The 15854-nt window shown below is 60.9% G+C and overlaps 2 protein-coding genes across 4 annotated transcripts in view; both read right to left on the reverse strand.

The window, feature by feature from the left end:
• Window positions 1-1655: 1655 nt before the first annotated feature.
• PANX2 (pannexin 2) lies at window positions 1656-7679 on the reverse strand. Of its 3 annotated transcripts, none has more exons than XM_049771573.1 (4): window positions 7674-7679; window positions 6991-7219; window positions 2636-4096; window positions 1656-2389 (listed from the first exon to the last, which is right to left on the reverse strand). In XM_049771573.1, the coding sequence occupies exons 2-4, from the start codon at window positions 7214-7216 to the stop codon at window positions 2103-2105; spliced, it is 1974 nt and encodes a 657-aa protein (XP_049627530.1). In that variant the 5' UTR covers window positions 7217-7219; window positions 7674-7679; the 3' UTR covers window positions 1656-2102. The 3 variants fall into 3 exon arrangements, with proteins under 3 accessions (XP_049627530.1, XP_049627529.1, XP_049627528.1); XM_049771572.1 differs by lacking the exon at window positions 7674-7679 and adding an exon at window positions 7326-7333; XM_049771571.1 differs by lacking the exon at window positions 7674-7679 and having other exon boundaries at window positions 6991-7248.
• Window positions 7680-9659: 1980 nt separating this feature from the next.
• MOV10L1 (Mov10 like RISC complex RNA helicase 1) overlaps window positions 9660-15854 on the reverse strand; it is a 42797-nt gene continuing 36602 nt past the window's right edge. The window contains exons 17-25 of the mRNA XM_049771501.1: window positions 15623-15744; window positions 14437-14536; window positions 13863-14027; window positions 12908-13081; window positions 11918-12067; window positions 11115-11222; window positions 10042-10179; window positions 9869-9960; window positions 9660-9753 (exon numbers count right to left, since the gene is read on the reverse strand). Of these exons, the coding sequence (XP_049627458.1) occupies window positions 9744-9753; window positions 9869-9960; window positions 10042-10179; window positions 11115-11222; window positions 11918-12067; window positions 12908-13081; window positions 13863-14027; window positions 14437-14536; window positions 15623-15744 (1059 nt within the window). The 3' untranslated portion in view covers window positions 9660-9743. The remainder of the gene's footprint in view (window positions 9754-9868; window positions 9961-10041; window positions 10180-11114; window positions 11223-11917; window positions 12068-12907; window positions 13082-13862; window positions 14028-14436; window positions 14537-15622; window positions 15745-15854) is intronic.

The following is a 15854-nucleotide window of genomic DNA, read 5'->3' on the forward strand; positions in this document are numbered from 1 at the left end:
GGGCCCGCCCGAGACCTGCCGGGTGGGGTGCAGTGAGGGGTCCCCTTAGACGGGCTGAAGCCTCTGGGTGGAGGTGCAGGCCGTGGGGCTGGAGCCGGGGCCCTGGCTCTGTGCTCGGGAGTGGCCCCTGGCGGTGCTGGGGGCGGTGTGACCGACCACCTTCCGCAGCACTCTCGGGGCCAGGGCTGGCTGGAGCGGGGTCAGCAGTCAGGAGCAATGTGGTGACGGCTCCCGCCCAGCAGGCTGGACAGTGCCCTCTTGGCAGACTCCGGTCTTGTACCATCTTTCACTGGCCTTAGGGTTCTGCCCTCCGGGAGAGCGGGGGCAGTGACGGGGTAGGGACACAGGCGGCCCAGGGGCTGTGTTCTCTTCAGGCACCTTCCTGGGGCCTGAAGCATGGAGCCAGCAGGCAGAGCTGACACTGAGTCAGGCCGCCCTGGCCAGCGAGGTTCAGGGGACAGACGTCTCCCGGACGAGGCCCCACCAAGTGCCCACCCAGCCCACGCAGGCAGACAGACGGCAGCCCCAGGGCCCTCCCTGTGTGGAGGGCATTGTGACGGGCAGGCCCCGATGTGGCCTCTCAGTGCCAGGCAGAGTCCGGGACCTGGCCCTCCACTCTGCATTGGGACCGCTTCATGGGAACTGTGGCCAGTGTGGACCCTCGGGGGAACCATGAGTCGGCAATGATTTTCCTGGGGAGCCCTGCAGATGTGCTGGAGGAGGGGAGAGGGCTCAGCAGGTGTCTCCCAACTGCCCCAGCCCCTTGCCGTTGAAGGCCTAAATCCCGCCCTCCCTTCCTGGCCTAGGCCTGGCCTGGAGGCCGTAGTAGGTTCTTCTCGCCAGGAGCAGGCCTCCTCCAGGAAGTCTCCTGGGCCTTGTCTCTGAGGAACTGGTGGTGGCCTGTGCTCCAGGTACCGCAGGGACACAGCGGTATCAGAATACGATTTATTGATATGCTCGGAGCTACCTCGTGAGCACTGTCACGGCGCCGCGACTGAGGTAATAGGGATGGGCCGGGTGGCCCTGGGCTCCCGCAGGAGGTGGCTGGGCCCTGGGGCCAGGACTCGGGCCCGGGGAAGGGGGGACATGGTTATTGCGTTGGATCCTTCCCTCCTCGAATGCCGGCACCGTGCTCATCCACATTCAGCCACCCGCTTACACGCACCCTAGGCTGGTCTCACACAGGCTCGTTCGCGCGCGCGCACACACACACACACACACACACACACGGGCTTGCACACACGCACAGGTGTCTTACACAGGCTCTTGCACTTGCACACGTGCATAGGTATGTCTCACACGTGCCCACTCTTGCATGTATGCGCAGGTTCCTTCACGTACCTATGTGCTTCACACCCACCCACTCTGTACAGGGGTGTCTCAGACATACCCACTCCCAGGCACGCACAGCTACATCTCACACGTACACATAGGAATGTCTCACATGGCTGTCCATGCACACTTGTGCGTCTCATACGCATGCCTGCACGCACAGGTGCGCCAGACAGGCCCATTCTCCTGCAGGTGTCCACTCACGCACATGCTCACTAGTCACTGCCACAGATGTCTGTGCATGCCGGCTCACTGCTCGTGCGCACACACACACACACACACACACACACACACACACACACACACACACACACCGCCTCTAGTTACAGTAGTCGTAGTAAAATAAATATGCGTCTGTCGGGGCAGGGGAGAAAGTGCATGTGGGCCGTGGGCAGGAGGCGTGCCACCCTGCAGGGGACAGTGCCTGAGCATGGCCCTTGGAGCTGCCAGCACCCAGATTCCTTCCTGCTCTGCCGGAGCCCGGTCCATTCCAGGCTGCCACCCTGGACCCAAGACCTAATCGACTAAAAAAATAAACTCTTCACTGCCACCAAGCACAGGGAGGGCAGGGAGGGGCCTCCCACCACAGCGCCTACCCCCACCCCTCCTTGTGCCCGACGGGACCCTCCAAGGCCGGGTGGGAGGGATGCTGGGCCCCGTGGCATGCGGACGGGAGGCTGGAGAAGCGGAGGCCTGTCCACGGGGAGGGGTGGGGTGCACGTGGTCATGCAGGCCCTCAGAACTCCACAGTGCTCACGACCGTCCTGGGCTCATCGAAGGTGGCGATGAGGATCTGCTGGGGCGGGGGGGATGGCAATGAGGCTGGCCACTTCGGGGGTGGTCCGCCCCGCCCCATCCTCTTCCTCGTGGGCCTCGTATAGGGTGCTGACGCGCAGCAGCGGGTGGGTGGCGTTGCGGCTCAGGATGGTCAGGGGGTCGGCCCCGCCCAGGCTGCTGGGGGACGGCGGGACGGTGGTGGGGACGGCAGCGGGGGAGCAGACGTGGAAGGGGGTCGACTCTGCTGTGTACAGGGCTTCCTTCTCTGGGAGAGGGGCGTCTGTGGGGAGAAGACAGCCAGCTGCTGATCCCTGCTGGCCACCCTGCTACCCCCTACGCCTCACCCACTGGCCAGCCAGCAGAATCTGGACCTGCCCACAGAATCTCCCCAGCACAGCCTCTCTCCCTGGGCCCGTGTGCACCCCTCTACCTCCCCGACCCGGGTCCCTTCTTTCCCCCCTTCCCGGAAACCGCCCAGGGATGGGGGAGGGCAGGGGGCGTCTCCCCTCATAGGGGCTGCACCTACCTTTGGTGGCTGCTGCCGACAGGCCCAGTGCGCACTCCTCGGCTTGCGACAGGAAGCTGCCCTCCTGGCTGCGGGAGGTGGGCAGAGCGGCAGCAGGCACGGCCTCGGGTTTGGCCTTCTTGGTGCCCAGGATGTAGGGGTGCACGTCCAGGGAGAAGTGGCGTGCGTGCTTCTTGTCACCGGCCGGGGCCGTGGTGTCGCCGCCGCCGCCGCCACCGCCACCGCCCTTGTAGTGATGCGCGGCCCGGGCACCAGCATCCAGCAGAGGCGCGATGAGCGTGTCGGTGGCTGTTTTGCGGCGCACGGGCTTGGGCTTGTCGGCCTTGCTGTTCTCCACCCGCATGATGGCCAGCGGCTCCTTGAAGGGCTGGGGCAGCGGGTTGCTGCTGGGGATCCACTTCATCTTCTTGCGCGGCCGCTTGACCACAGGAGGCTCGGTGGAGCCGTCAGGTTCGGCGGGGTTGGCACTGGGGTCGACGGTCTGCACACCCACGTCGCGCACCGTGGGCGTGGTGTCGTGGTTGGACTGGGCCAGTGCGGCCAGCAGCTGGCGCACCACGTTGTCGTACATGAGGTCGCTCTCGTTGGTGATGAAATCCAGGCGGTTGAGGGACTTGATGTGGTCACGGTTCTCGTTGCAGAACATGGCGAGGATGTTGATGTCGCAGAACTGCGAGCGGCGCCACTGCCGGCGCGTCTTGATGCCCACCTTGTGCAGCTTGTCAAAGATGAAGTTGCTCTTGCGGAAGATGAAGAGGTGGATGAGGTTGACGAGGATGATGAGGTTCATGGAGCAGAGCAGGACGATGTCCACGCCCGCCACGATGCGCTGCAGCTGCACTGAGGGCAGCTTGCAGCTGACCCGCACGGCCGTGCCGCCCACTGGCCCATCGGGGGCCTCACCCAGGGCACAGGTGAACTCATTCTGCTTCTGCGTGGCATAGTATGTGCACAGATAGGAGATGGGCGCCACGCTGAGCAGAAGGATGAGCAGGTGCCGCGCCAGATACAGCTTGGCCAGGAAGTTGCTGCGGCCCCGCCGCTCCAGGTACTTCTCGAACAGGTTCTGCTCGGGGCTCTTCTCCTTCTCCGCGTTCTCGATGATCTCACGCTTCTCGCGCTCTGTGATGCCGGGCCCTTTGGACTGGATCTGCTTCTCGATCTTGGGCGCCCGACCCTCGGCCGCCCGGTGGTAGCAGTTGTCGATCTCCTGCAGCAGGAAGTTGAGCTCGGACGTGAGGCGCGTGGAGGCCAGGAACTCCCAGCCTAGCGCGGGCACATACATGATGGCCGCGAAGGCCAGCAGCGAGTAGGGCAGTAGCTTGTGCTCGAACAGCGATGGCCACAGGCTGGCGTCCACGCCGGGCAGCGCGTCTCGCAGCTCCGTCCAGCAGTAGCCGCGGGCATAGAGCGCCTGGTCACGGGTGAAGTTGTGCGGGGTGTAGCAGTAGATGGGCTCCTCTGCGGGCAGGGCAAGATGGGCCATGGGACACTGCCACCCTGCGCCCGCCCTGTGGACCCTCCCACACAGTGGTCCGCTGCGGGTGCCCTGCACCCTGAATCTCAACCCCTGCTTAGAGGCTGTGAGGCTTAGGGCCTGCATGGGGAAACCGTGGCTGACAGGGGCAACCAGTCTGTTTTGGGAAGTTTTGCCCCTGGCCTTGCCCACTGCCCATGAACTTGGCACCGTCCCTCCCATCATGTTCGTCCATCCCTTAATGCCACTCTGCCCACCAGCCTCATCCTAAGTGCATAAGGAAGGGCTGGGGACAGCCCTGTGCACACAATCCCGCCCCCACACCTCTGCCAGGTGACAATGAAGAATGCCAGGGTGGGTCTGTTCAGCGCTGTCTCAGGGCAGATCTGTGTGTCTGTCCTGCCTGCCTAGGATGGACAGAGACCAGCTCAGCTCTGCGGCCCAGTCCTTGCTCACCCCTCCAGGCACATACAGCCCATGTCCATGCGCATCTGCAGCCCAGCCGTGGCAGCACGGAGCCCGTGGAAGCTCCCAGCCAGGCGGATGGGCCTGAAGGGGCTAGTCAGGGCCTCACGGCAGGAGGTAGGAGCGGACAGCATGGGAGGGCACATGGTGGTGGGGTGGGGCAGGGGCTGGGACCAACCAGAACCCAAGGCTGGAGTCCTGATTGGGCCAGGCCTGGGCTCTAATAAGCACCAGTGGACCCTCAGTGTGTCCTCACAGCCAGGAGGAGATGCTGCAGGACATTCTGGCCTGCATCTCCAGCCTGGCACATCTGCCTAACAAGAGAGACCCAGCACTTCTGTCATTGGGTCCAGTGGGCAGCAGAGAAGCAACGTCCCCCTATCTCCAGTGCCTGTCTGCAGAGCATGAGTGGTCAGCCGGCCCCCCACTGCTCACAAGGTGCCTCTGCTGCCTGCCCACAGCTGCAGGGCTGCCTGACTGGACAACCACAGAGACTCAATGACAGCCCTGGGTGCTGACTCTGCCACTCCAGAGTTGGGACTGGTCAGCAGGTGGGTCTTTTCCGGGAGCAAAGAAGTGGATGGCTGCCGGGAGGGTGCAACTGGGGATCACCCAACTAGCCTCTGCTCAACCCAGCTCCATGCGCCACCTCCATACAAGGACTTTTGCTCATGTTTGATTCTGCCAAGGCTGGCTGCTCCTGGCCCGGAATGGGCCAGGGTGCTGGGACCTTTCTCTGCCTCCATTTGTGGGGTGCTATGGCAGCAGGAGGCTGCTCCCGTGAGCCCCCAGAATCTGTGACTGCATTGCTGGTGTGGGGGAGACCCAGGCAGGAGGCTGCTCCCGTGAGGCCTCCCATCACACCTGCTCCACAGGTCCGTGTCAGAGGCTGCTGGCCACTCCTGCTCTGCAGTCACAGTAGATTCCCTAATGGGTGCTGAGGGCGTACTCCAGGGGTTAGGAACTGGGAAGGCCTGCAGAAGTCAGGGGATGATGGGGGAAGAGATGACGGAAAGTGCTGGGCATAGGCTTTGTACGTCCCGGGCGGTGGTGTCCCCAGAGCACGGAGCCAGGGGTAGCCTCTGAGCACGTCCAGGTTTAGCCCGACTTTGCTCACCACCAACAAACGTCCTTGGAAGCGGTGAGTCCACGGCAGCTTTCTGAGACCTAAGGGGTCTCATCTCTCACGGGCATGTCCTGGAGACTCCAGAGACGTGGCTGTGCAGGCTCCCTGGACTGTGAGTGGGTCTTAAGCTGTGGCCTGCTCACTGCAAGTGTGTGAGTGTGAGGCACAGGCCCGCAGTGCCCTCCCATGCCAGTGTCTGTAGAGTTGGGGCTCAGTCAGCAGGACAACACGGCAGGTAAGAATAGCTCCTGGGAAAAGACTCAGGGTCTGGCATGTGCTGGGTGTGCTGCACCGTTGGGGCCTCGTGTGTGCAAGGTGTGTGCTAGGCCTGCTGCTAGTATGTACTGCAGCATTCACCTATGTGCTGGGATCACTTCTGAGGCATGCTGGAAGGTGCTCAGCACAGACCTGCCATAGCCAAATGTGTGCCCTGACTGGGCTCCCAGATCTTCCACACAGATGTCTGTGGGCAGGTGCGTGACATGTATGTGCAGGTGAATCCCCCTCATGCAGGTGTGTGTGTGTGTCTCTGTACAGGTGTGTTACTGTCCATGCACGTGAGTCCCTGTGCAGGTCTCACTGTCCGTGCAAGTGTGCCACACTACTCGTGTAGGTGTGAGTCCTAGTGCAGGTGTGTCACTGTCACTGTCCATGCAGGTGTCTGAGTCTCTGTACAGGTGTGTCACTGTCGGTGCAGGTGTGTGCTTCCATATGCAGATGTGCCACTATCCATGCAGGTGTTTGTCCCTGTGCAGATGAGTCCCCATACAGTTATCATTGTTCACGCAAGTGTGCCACTGTGCAGGTGTGTCGCTGTCCGTGCCATGCAGGTATGTGAAGGGCAGAGCGTGACAGCAGCCAGGATGCAAAGGTGCTCACTAAGGGAGCCAAAGCTGACCCACCCTGTGGACTGTCTGGTATCTGCGTATGACAGTGCCGGTTTGCCTAAGTGTCGTCCCCCAGGGTTCTGGCAGTGGCCTTGTTCAGACACAGGGGTCCGGAGGCAAAGGGTGCCCAGACCTGGCCTCAGCGACCTGGGGCCCCGCGGTCTGGGGGGGAGGGGGTTCCAGCAGCCAACAGCCCGTAGGCCCCAGTGTCTCGAGACGTGGCCAACCCCTCCACGGACACCGGCACCGCCAGATCCAGGGCACCTCGCGGAGGTGGCGGCGTTGGAGGCCGGTGCCAGCAGGGGAGGGTCCCTCTCCCACCGCCCGCCGGCCCGCCCGCGGCCCTGACCACACCCTCCGGGCCCTCACCTGGCCACTCCTCCCGCCGCCGCGCCCTCACCTGCGAAGTTCTTGGTGAAGACCAGGGTGACCAGCAGGATGGGCACCAGCACGGTGCCGATGGTGACCACGCGGTCGAAGGGCAGCTCCAGCTTCAGCTGCAGCAGCAGCGCGGCCAGCGCGCCCGCCTTGTCGTCCTGCGCGCCGGGCAGGATGAGTTCGCGCAGCTTCTCGCCCGCCAGCAGCGCCGTCGCCATGTCCGCGGACGGCTCCAGGAGGTGGTGCATGGGGGACCCCGGGGGCACGCACGGCCGGGGCGGGCCGGGGCGCGGGCCGAGGGCGCGGAGCCCGCCGCCGCCGGGCGGGCGGGCAGGGTCGGGCCGGGCGCGGGGGCGCGGGGCGCGGGGCCGCCGCCGCCCCCGCCTGCACCTCGGCTGCTGCCCTGGGCGGGCCCGGCGCGCGCTCCCCGGCGGCGGCGGAGGCGGCGGCGGCGGCGGCGGCGGGACCCCCGCCCGGGCCGGCGGGCGCGGCTGAGTCGCTGCAGGGCCGGGGCCCCGCTCCCGCCCGCCGCCCGGGGAGGGGCTGTTTACCTGCGGCGGCTCCGCGCGCGGCGAGGCGAGGCCAGGCGAGGCTCCGCCCCGCGCGCAGCTGCGGCGCCGGCGATGACTCTGCAGAAAGGCTCGGACCCGGCCGGAGGGACGCGCGGGCGCCCGCCCGGGTGGGCTGGCGGGGCTGGGCTGGGCCGGGGCGCGGGGCGTCCGGGCGCCCGCCGGCCTGCCCGCCCGCCCTGCCCGCGGCCCCGAGCGCGCCCCGCCACGCGGGGTTCCGGCCGGCCGGCCGGTCGGTCCCTGCGGTCCCTGCAGCCGAGCCGAGCCGCTCCGCTCCGCGTCCTGCCGGGCGGGGGACCCGGCCGCCCCCACGGCCCCGCGCGCCGGGCCCCGCGCTCAGCTCGGGACGGCCGACCCCGCGCTGGTCCCACGGCGCGTCCCCACCGGCCTCGTCATCGCCGCCGGCCACCGGCTGCCCCGGGCCAGCCGGGCGGTCAGGGGTCCCTGCCGGGACTCCCGGGATCCTGCGGCCGAGTGGCAGCACCGGCCCCTCATCCAGGGCTCTCCTCGGCTTTCAGGGTGGGCACCGAGGCGACTCTGGTCAGTCCGCCCCCACCCCACTGTCCCCTCGGTGGGCTCCGAGAAACCCTTTACTTGGGGGTCCGCACCCCCTTCGTGCCACTCAGGCGTGGTGACTGACCCTGAGAAAGGGCTCAGCCTGCACTTCGCGCACCACCTCCTGAGCCAGGGGCTGCCCTGTCTCGTCCATCCGCATCCGCATCCGCATCCGCATCCGCGGGGCCCTTCCTTCCCTGGCTGTCACCGCCTGGCCTTCCCGACCGGGACCGGGACCGGGACCGGGACAGTTCCAGCTCTGTTTCTCCACATGTGCTTAAGTTTCCGGAACTGCCAACACAGGTCTCGGCCGCACTGACTGAGCATCTGCTGCAGTCAGTCCTACACACGGCCTATCTTCCCACATACTTGCACATACTGCGTCCTGGCAGTACTGGAACGAACACTTTCTTCCAGAAAAGGTCTGGGAAGGGGCCAGAGCAATAGCACAGCTGAAGGGCATTTGCCTAGCATGCGACCAGGTCAGGAGTGACTTCTGAGCATAAAGCCAGGAGTGACCCCTGAGCACCACCGGGTTTGGCAAAAGCAAACGAAAGTCTAAAATGTGGCAGCTCACGTGTGGGGGCCCCGGTCCAAGTCAGTAGCACATGACACCCCTCCTCTAACGCAACAAGTGATGCCTGGAGTAGCCCTGAGCTACAGATCACCTGTGGGGTGGACCCATAATAAAACATTCTGTTTAAAATTCTGTGTGGGTTATCCTGAGGTCCTGGTTTCTCTCTGTGAGTGACATCTTAGTCTAGCCGGACGCCCGGGGACCGAAGATCTGTTAAGCCTGCTGCTCCTTTGGGAGGGCAACGCTCTGGCCACGACAGAGGAAGCAGAGCTGTCAGAGGACTCCTTGGCAAAGCCAAGTCCCAGAGCTCGCAACACACCCCATGCAGCAGCCACCTGAATGCCGCCCTTCCTCAAGATGGGCCTGGGTGGAAGTGGGCTCCAGGGGTGGGTCCTGGCTCATTATCCTTAGATCCCTGGAGGAGAGCCAGTGAGGCCCTCAACTTCCAAATACCCCCATTTCGTACTGGTGGACCCTCCTTTCCAGTAGCCCAGGGCGCGGTGGTCACTTCTCCGGGGGTCACCAGTGCCTGGGACAAAGCCTCCTCAGGAGACTGGGGACAAAGACTCCTCATGCAGCCTGTCTCAGAAACGGAAGTCAGCGGGGGCTTGAATGGATGGAGCACCCCTGGATATAGGGCACAGGCTTGCAGTATCTTGGAGACACCCCACCCCCCATGACCTGCACGGAGGCGGACAGCAAAACCTATTTCCCACATGCCTGTGGCATTGCAAATGGAGCCAAGCTGGGCTTGAGTGTTCTTTTAATTTTAATTTTTTGTTTCTGAGCCACACCTGGCAGCACTCGGGTTAGACTATATGGGATGCCGGGAATTGACCCGGTTGGCTGTGTGCAAGGCAAATGCCCTACCGGCTGTACTATTGCTCTGGCATCTCATGGAAGCATTTGTTCCTGATGGCCATGTTCACTTCAGGCGGGGGAAGGGGGTCCTGCCGACAGCTCCTGGCCCCCATATTCTCGCCCAAGTTCAGGGGTCAGAGTGAGTGACCCTCACCAACAGGCCTCTGGATGGCACCTCTCCAGTCCTAGAGCAGTGAGGGACAGCACACAGGACTAGTCGGAGCTGCGAAGGCAAATGGGCGGTAAATCAGGTTTCCGAGCAGAAGGGTGGGTATAGCTCCCACAGAGCACAGCTGTAGGGAAGGCAGGCCCCCAGCCCTACCCAGGCCTGCACTCACTTCTGCAGGGTCTGCAGCTCCGGAGGCAAGTTGCAGCCAATGTAAGCGCCATTCGTGATGCTGTACTCCAGCAGTGCCCCAAAGCAGGGGTCCTGCAGGGACACAAAGGCCTGGCATTAGCACTGGGCCTTCACCTCCTGCTGCTCCCTCAGCACCCCTAGGTCTCCACTTACTCTGACTAGGACGTGGGGGTTTCCTAGCACAATCAGCAAGGCTTTGGGTCTGGTGATGGCAACATTGAATCTCTTCGAGTTGGACAAGAAACCCAAAAAGTATCTGTCATCTTCAAATCGATCTTCATTTGAGCGTACCTAGGAACAAAGCTTCAGCTGCAGGTGGACAGAGTCATGCCCCTGCTCTGTGGCTCTGTCAGGAAGCAGAGGACTCCCATAGATGAGCAGTGGTCCTCACGGGGATGCTCCCACCATCCCAACTGGTTGGGCACCCAGAGTCTGATTGGTTCTTTTGTGCTTTCTCTGCAATGTCAACCTAGACTAACACTGATTCTTCTTTAAAAACAAGGTGTGGGGGCTGGAGCGACAGCACAGTGGTAGGGTGTCTGCCTTGCACGCGGCCAACTCAAGATGAACCCAGGTTCGATTCCCGGTATCCCATACGGTCCCCCAAGCCTGCCAGGAGCAACTTCTGAGTGCAGAGCAAGGAATGACCCCTGAGCACCTCCGAGTGTGACCCAAGAACCAAAAAATAAAAACAAGGGGTGGGGCTGGGTAAAGAGGACAGAGGGGAAGGGGCCTGGCTTACACAAGCCCAATGGTTTCAATCCCTGGCATCCCATATGGTCCTTTGAGCACTGCCAGGAGTGATATTATTTTCCTGAGTGCTGAGCCAGGAAGAACCGCTGAGCATTTCCGGTGTGAGCCAAAAACCCAAGGAAAAAAGGGAGGGTGGCATCCTTCACAGGCACTGAGCTCAGTGGGTGCTCCTTCCCATTCAGCCTCCCACACTCTGCTGACACAGCTGCCTCTTCTCCCCCAGCAACACCCCACCCCCCTCGTATTCACTGTTCCTTCCAGGACGCCTTTTCCGTGTGATGGCTGATGTCTGGTTCTTTCGAAGAACTCGCTATAGTCATACAGTCACTGCTTGACCTGCTGAGGCCCAGGATGTGGGGAGTTTGTCCAGGAAAACCTGTGGTGTTATTTCTGACACTTCCCGTGTGAGCCAGCTATGAACTCTGACACCAAACCCAGGAAAAGGAAACCCGTCCTCGAGCACAGGTACCTACAGTGGAGATGATGATGACCAAATACTCCTGGCCCTGGAACTCTTCTACGGAGCCGACCTTTATGTCCATCAGGTCCACATTTCGCAAAAGAATTCTGATTTTCTCCACCTAGAAGTTAGATAAAAAGATTGAAGACAGTTTCAATTCTGATAGTACAATGAGTAAGACACTTCACTTATTTTTTTTGTTTTTGTTTTTGTTTTTGGGTCACACCCAGCGGTGCTCAGGGGTTACTCCTGGCTGTCTGCTCAGAAATAGCTCCTGGCAGGCACGGGGGACCCTATGGGACACCGGGATTCGAACCAACCAACCTCCTTTGGTCCTGGATCGGCTGCTTGCAAGGCAAACGCCGCTGTGCTATCTCTCCGGGCCCGACACTTCACTTCTTGCCTTGCACAAGGCCGACCCAGATTCCATCCCCAGCACCCCATATGGTCTCTTGAGCCCAACAGGAATGATCCCTGAGTGCAGAGCCAGCAGAGAGTAAGCCCTGAACACTGCTGGGGGTGATCCAAAACAAACAAAAAATAGTAAGTCTGACTTTTTTTTTAGAGCATAAGCGCAATACTGATAAACATGCAATACTCAATGAATTCATGATTTGGGAGTGTGGGGAAGGGGTCAGCTGTGTTGGAGGAGCAGTTTCCTGCTGAGTGGAGAAGCTCCCACCGGAAGTGAGAAGCCCCACAGTGCTGCTGAAGGCAAATGCAGGCAGCTCCTGGGGACAGCACATGTGTGTCTATGATATGCAGGGACACAAGCAAAGCTTGGGGGAGGGAGAAAGACTCAGGCTAAGGCTGCACCTGCTTCCGGTAGGGCGTGATGATGCCAATTTTGCTGGACGACACTTGGCTGGAGAGGCCCTTGACCAGCAGGCAGCAGTAGCGCATGACCTGAACCGCTTCGGCAGCATTGAACCAGGAGGGGCTTTTCCCTTCCCGGGCCTCGGTACCCTGTGTGAGGAGGGAAGAGGGGGCAACAATCTCTCTGAAAGCTGGGAGACACCTGAAACCATCTTCTCTGGCCAGCAGGATGTCAAGAATCCCACATCAGGCACGGTGAGAACAGAGGACTGAGCTAGGTCCTTGTTCTCAGGGTATGCCGGGAGGCTGGGCGAGACGAAGGGAAAGGCCCCATGCCAAAGCCTTGTCACAGGAAGGCAGATGGCGCGGCAGCTGTGTCAGAGCAGGCAGTGAGTGCAGTGCACCCCCACTGTGCCCGTGGACCTGGGGGTGGGCTTGTGCTCAGTCAGCCGGTAGGGACATGGCCTTGCTAACCTCATCACAAGGAATGAGGGAGAGGCCGGCTTCCCTGTACAACCCCATGAGGTGTCCTGCCTGCACCCTGCAGCAAATGCTGGCAGGACTGGGAAATGGCCGCTGTGCCACAGGAGAGCAGCCCTGGAGCTCCTGTCCCATGTCCCAAGTAGCACATTCCTACAGAGCAATGAGGCCCTGCAGCACCGTCCACAGCAGTGCAGGACAGCACACGGAGTGGGAGTGGGCCCAGGGCACACAGGGAAAGCAAGTTGCAAAGGCCAAGTCAGACCCAGTGCTGAGAGAAAGGATCCAGAGAGAGACTGACAGTTTTAGGGCAGGGAGGCTGGCAGTGTCTTCCTACCGGGTCCTGCCTTGGTGGACATAGCAGCTCTCTGGGATATGTCTTAGCACCATTAAGAAAGTGAATGCCTGGACAAGTCATACCCCACAGGGCCCCTCTGCAGGGATCAGATGGGCAGGAGAGCTATATACAGTGTTAAGGGTTTCTGGTACCCTGCACCCCTCCCTGCTCACCCTCACACCGTGGAAGACAAGTGGGAAGCCTTTCCTGGGTAGCTTCTCCCAGCCAAGCAGGGCAGTCACTACAGTGGGGTCCGCGCAGACCTGGAGTTCCCGGTGGTAGAAGAGGCGTGATGGCAGGGCCAACAGAGCCGAATGGGACCGGTAGTTCTTCACCAGCTTCGTCACCTGAAGGCACAACACTGTCAGCAGATAGTGGAGCACTCAAGAGGGGCAGGGAGCCCAGCTGAGTGTTAGGTGGGGACAGGTGGGTAGTGCCTTCTGAGGTGGTCTGGCTGGGGGATGTACAGGCCCGAGGTCCATGACTGGCCGACTAGTACCACCTCAGAAAGCTGCGGACACACAGTGGTGGGCTTGGCGCCTCCTCAGGCAAGTAGCTTTCTTGGTGTCATCAAGGCACACGGCCACGCCTCCCTCTGGGCCTGTCCAGCCTTGCACATTCCCGTTCTTCTAAGTGGGAAGAGGAGCCATGTGCTGACCACCAGGATCAGGTTCCAGGGCATACTTCGATCTCTGGGGCTTTAGTTTTGGGGCCATACTAGTGGTTGTCCAGGGACTACCCCAGCAGTGCTCAGTGACTCATCTCCCATCCTTTCTGTTGAGCGCGGACAATGGAGGAGCACAAAGACCTTAGCAATGTCTCACCCCAGAGCTTCTTCAGCCCAGCACCACCAATGCTGGAGGTCAGCTGAGAGCCCTGAACTGCATTGTGTGAGGTGCGTGCTTGCCTGTGTCACTGTCTATCTTGAGGTTGCTTTTCAGAGAGCCTCTTGCTCATGCATCCTCTAGCCACACAGCAACTCAGTCATAACCATCGGATTCCTGGAGCCTGCTGGCAGCCTGGGGCCCTGAAGACACAGCTGGGGACGGGAGATGCTGTCCCCTGGGGTCCTTCCCCATGGGATGCTCTGTGCTCAGGAAGTGGATGTGCTGCAGGCTGGGGCCTTACCAGCAGTGGGTTGTAGGCACCAGAAGCTCCAAAAGCGTCCTCATCTCTCAGGTACACTGGCCGTTTCATCAACCTCTCCAACATGGAGACATTCAGCCCATAGGCCATGGCGAGTCTGGACTTAATGACAGGGCCCAGCTGCATGGGGTCCCCAGCAAGAATGATCTGAAACACGAGAGGCACCGTGACTAGCACAGGACAGGGGTCACGACAGTGCAGCTGGGTTGAGCAGCTCAGGGGCTGCAGGATGACGTACAAAGGCAGTGCTAGAGGCACCAGCTATAGGTGCCCCCATCTACCTTGGCCTCCCGCCACTGCCCTGTTCACTCCTGTCCTCCCTGACATGGCTCTCATCTCTCGGGACTTCGTTTGTTCCTGTCCTCAGCCCTGTAGGGTTCGTGTCCCAGGTGGTCCAGGCTATTCCCTAGAAGGCTATTCCCTTCAGGCTACAGCGGGTAGCCCGATGGATGGGGGAGAGGGCAGGGCCCCAGGGACTGTCTAAGGACAGAGCTCCAGCTACAGTACAAGGCCCATGTAAGGTCTACAGCGGAACTGGGCGCACACATCGCCTCACCTGGCCATTGACTTCCGAGATCAGACCCAAGGGGATGAGGCACTCGGGCTCGCTTGCCTGTCCTGCTTCATCCACAAACACGTGCGTGAAATGTCCGACTCTAGAGGGACAAGTCAGGGGACATTTATATCGACACTGAAGGCCCAGGAGGCAGGTTGCCCAGCAAGAACAATAGGCTGGAGGCCAAGACCTGGGGACAGATGTCACCTCTAGCTGTCCATGTGCTCATGAGACCTAAAACACGATAGGGATAGGAGCCTTCCCAGGGTTCTGGGGCCAGTACTTCCTTTCAGGGCATCTGTGTATGGCTTGGGCAGGTGGGGCCACCCCCTGCGTCTATTTTGGAACAGGGGGTGCTGATTGGTCCCCTGTACAACCCATGTGGCTACCTGGAGCAGACACCAAATGACAGACACAGGGGCCCCACCTAGGCAGTGTGTTTGTGTTTGTGACATCCATGGGCTGGTGTGTGTGCAGTTGTGATGCCCGCCGATGTGTCTGTTCCCATCACTCTTCTATGCCCTCGTGTTCTCGTGTTTCTGGAGAAAGACCCCCTTTCTGTGCTTACACACACCTGGCTGTGGTGCAGTGCCCATTTGTTGTGGTACCAGAAGTTCCAGACAACAAAGCTTCCAGAACTGAACTGTGTGTGTGGAATATCAGGACCTGTGCATCAAGTAGAAAGCACTGGCCTACCACAGTGGTCATACAGCCGCTGCATGTGGCCCAGTAAGCAGATAGGTGTTGGGTCCCAGCTGTGGCAAGTCTGACAAGCACTGCTGGCACTGTGCTGCCTGCCTGGGCCATGTCTAGCTTCTCTAAACACAGGTTCGGGACTAGCTTAGAGAGCTCAAGTGGATGCCTAGCAAGTGTGGTCCCCAACACTACCTGGTCCCCTAAGCACTGTTACACTTGAGAAATCCTTATCACCAGGTGCAACATGGTTCTGTCAGGCCCCCAATCAGGCTGAGGGTCAATGAGAGCAGCCACCCACTTCCCTGAGCATAGATTGGAAGCACCCCACACCAAAACATACATTCATGCCTGGGGCTCTCTGACCTCAGGACTTCCTAAAGGAAATGCTCACCTCCCTCCCTCCCCCTGCCTGTCTTCCCACAGCTGGTTGTTCAAGTACTAGCCACTCCAGCCTTCAGCCTGTGGCACGAGGTCCATGCTCAGCGCTCACCTAACGCCGATCTGGTAGAAGAGGCCCGCGCTGCTGCAGGTGGTGATGATGACCCTGAAGCGGTAGGCTTTCCAGATGTCCTCTCCGTCTTTGCAATATGGCTTGATATCTTCGATGATTGTCTGAGAAAACAGATCCCGTTCACTGTTTCATTTTTGGTGTTGGTGTTTGGGTCACACCCATGGCAGTGGTCGTGACTTACTCCTGACTCTGCTCAGGCATCGCTTCTAGT

The sequence above is a fragment of the Suncus etruscus genome, chromosome 4, assembly GCF_024139225.1.
Source record: "Suncus etruscus isolate mSunEtr1 chromosome 4, mSunEtr1.pri.cur, whole genome shotgun sequence".
Classification (NCBI taxonomy): domain Eukaryota; kingdom Metazoa; phylum Chordata; class Mammalia; order Eulipotyphla; family Soricidae; genus Suncus; species Suncus etruscus.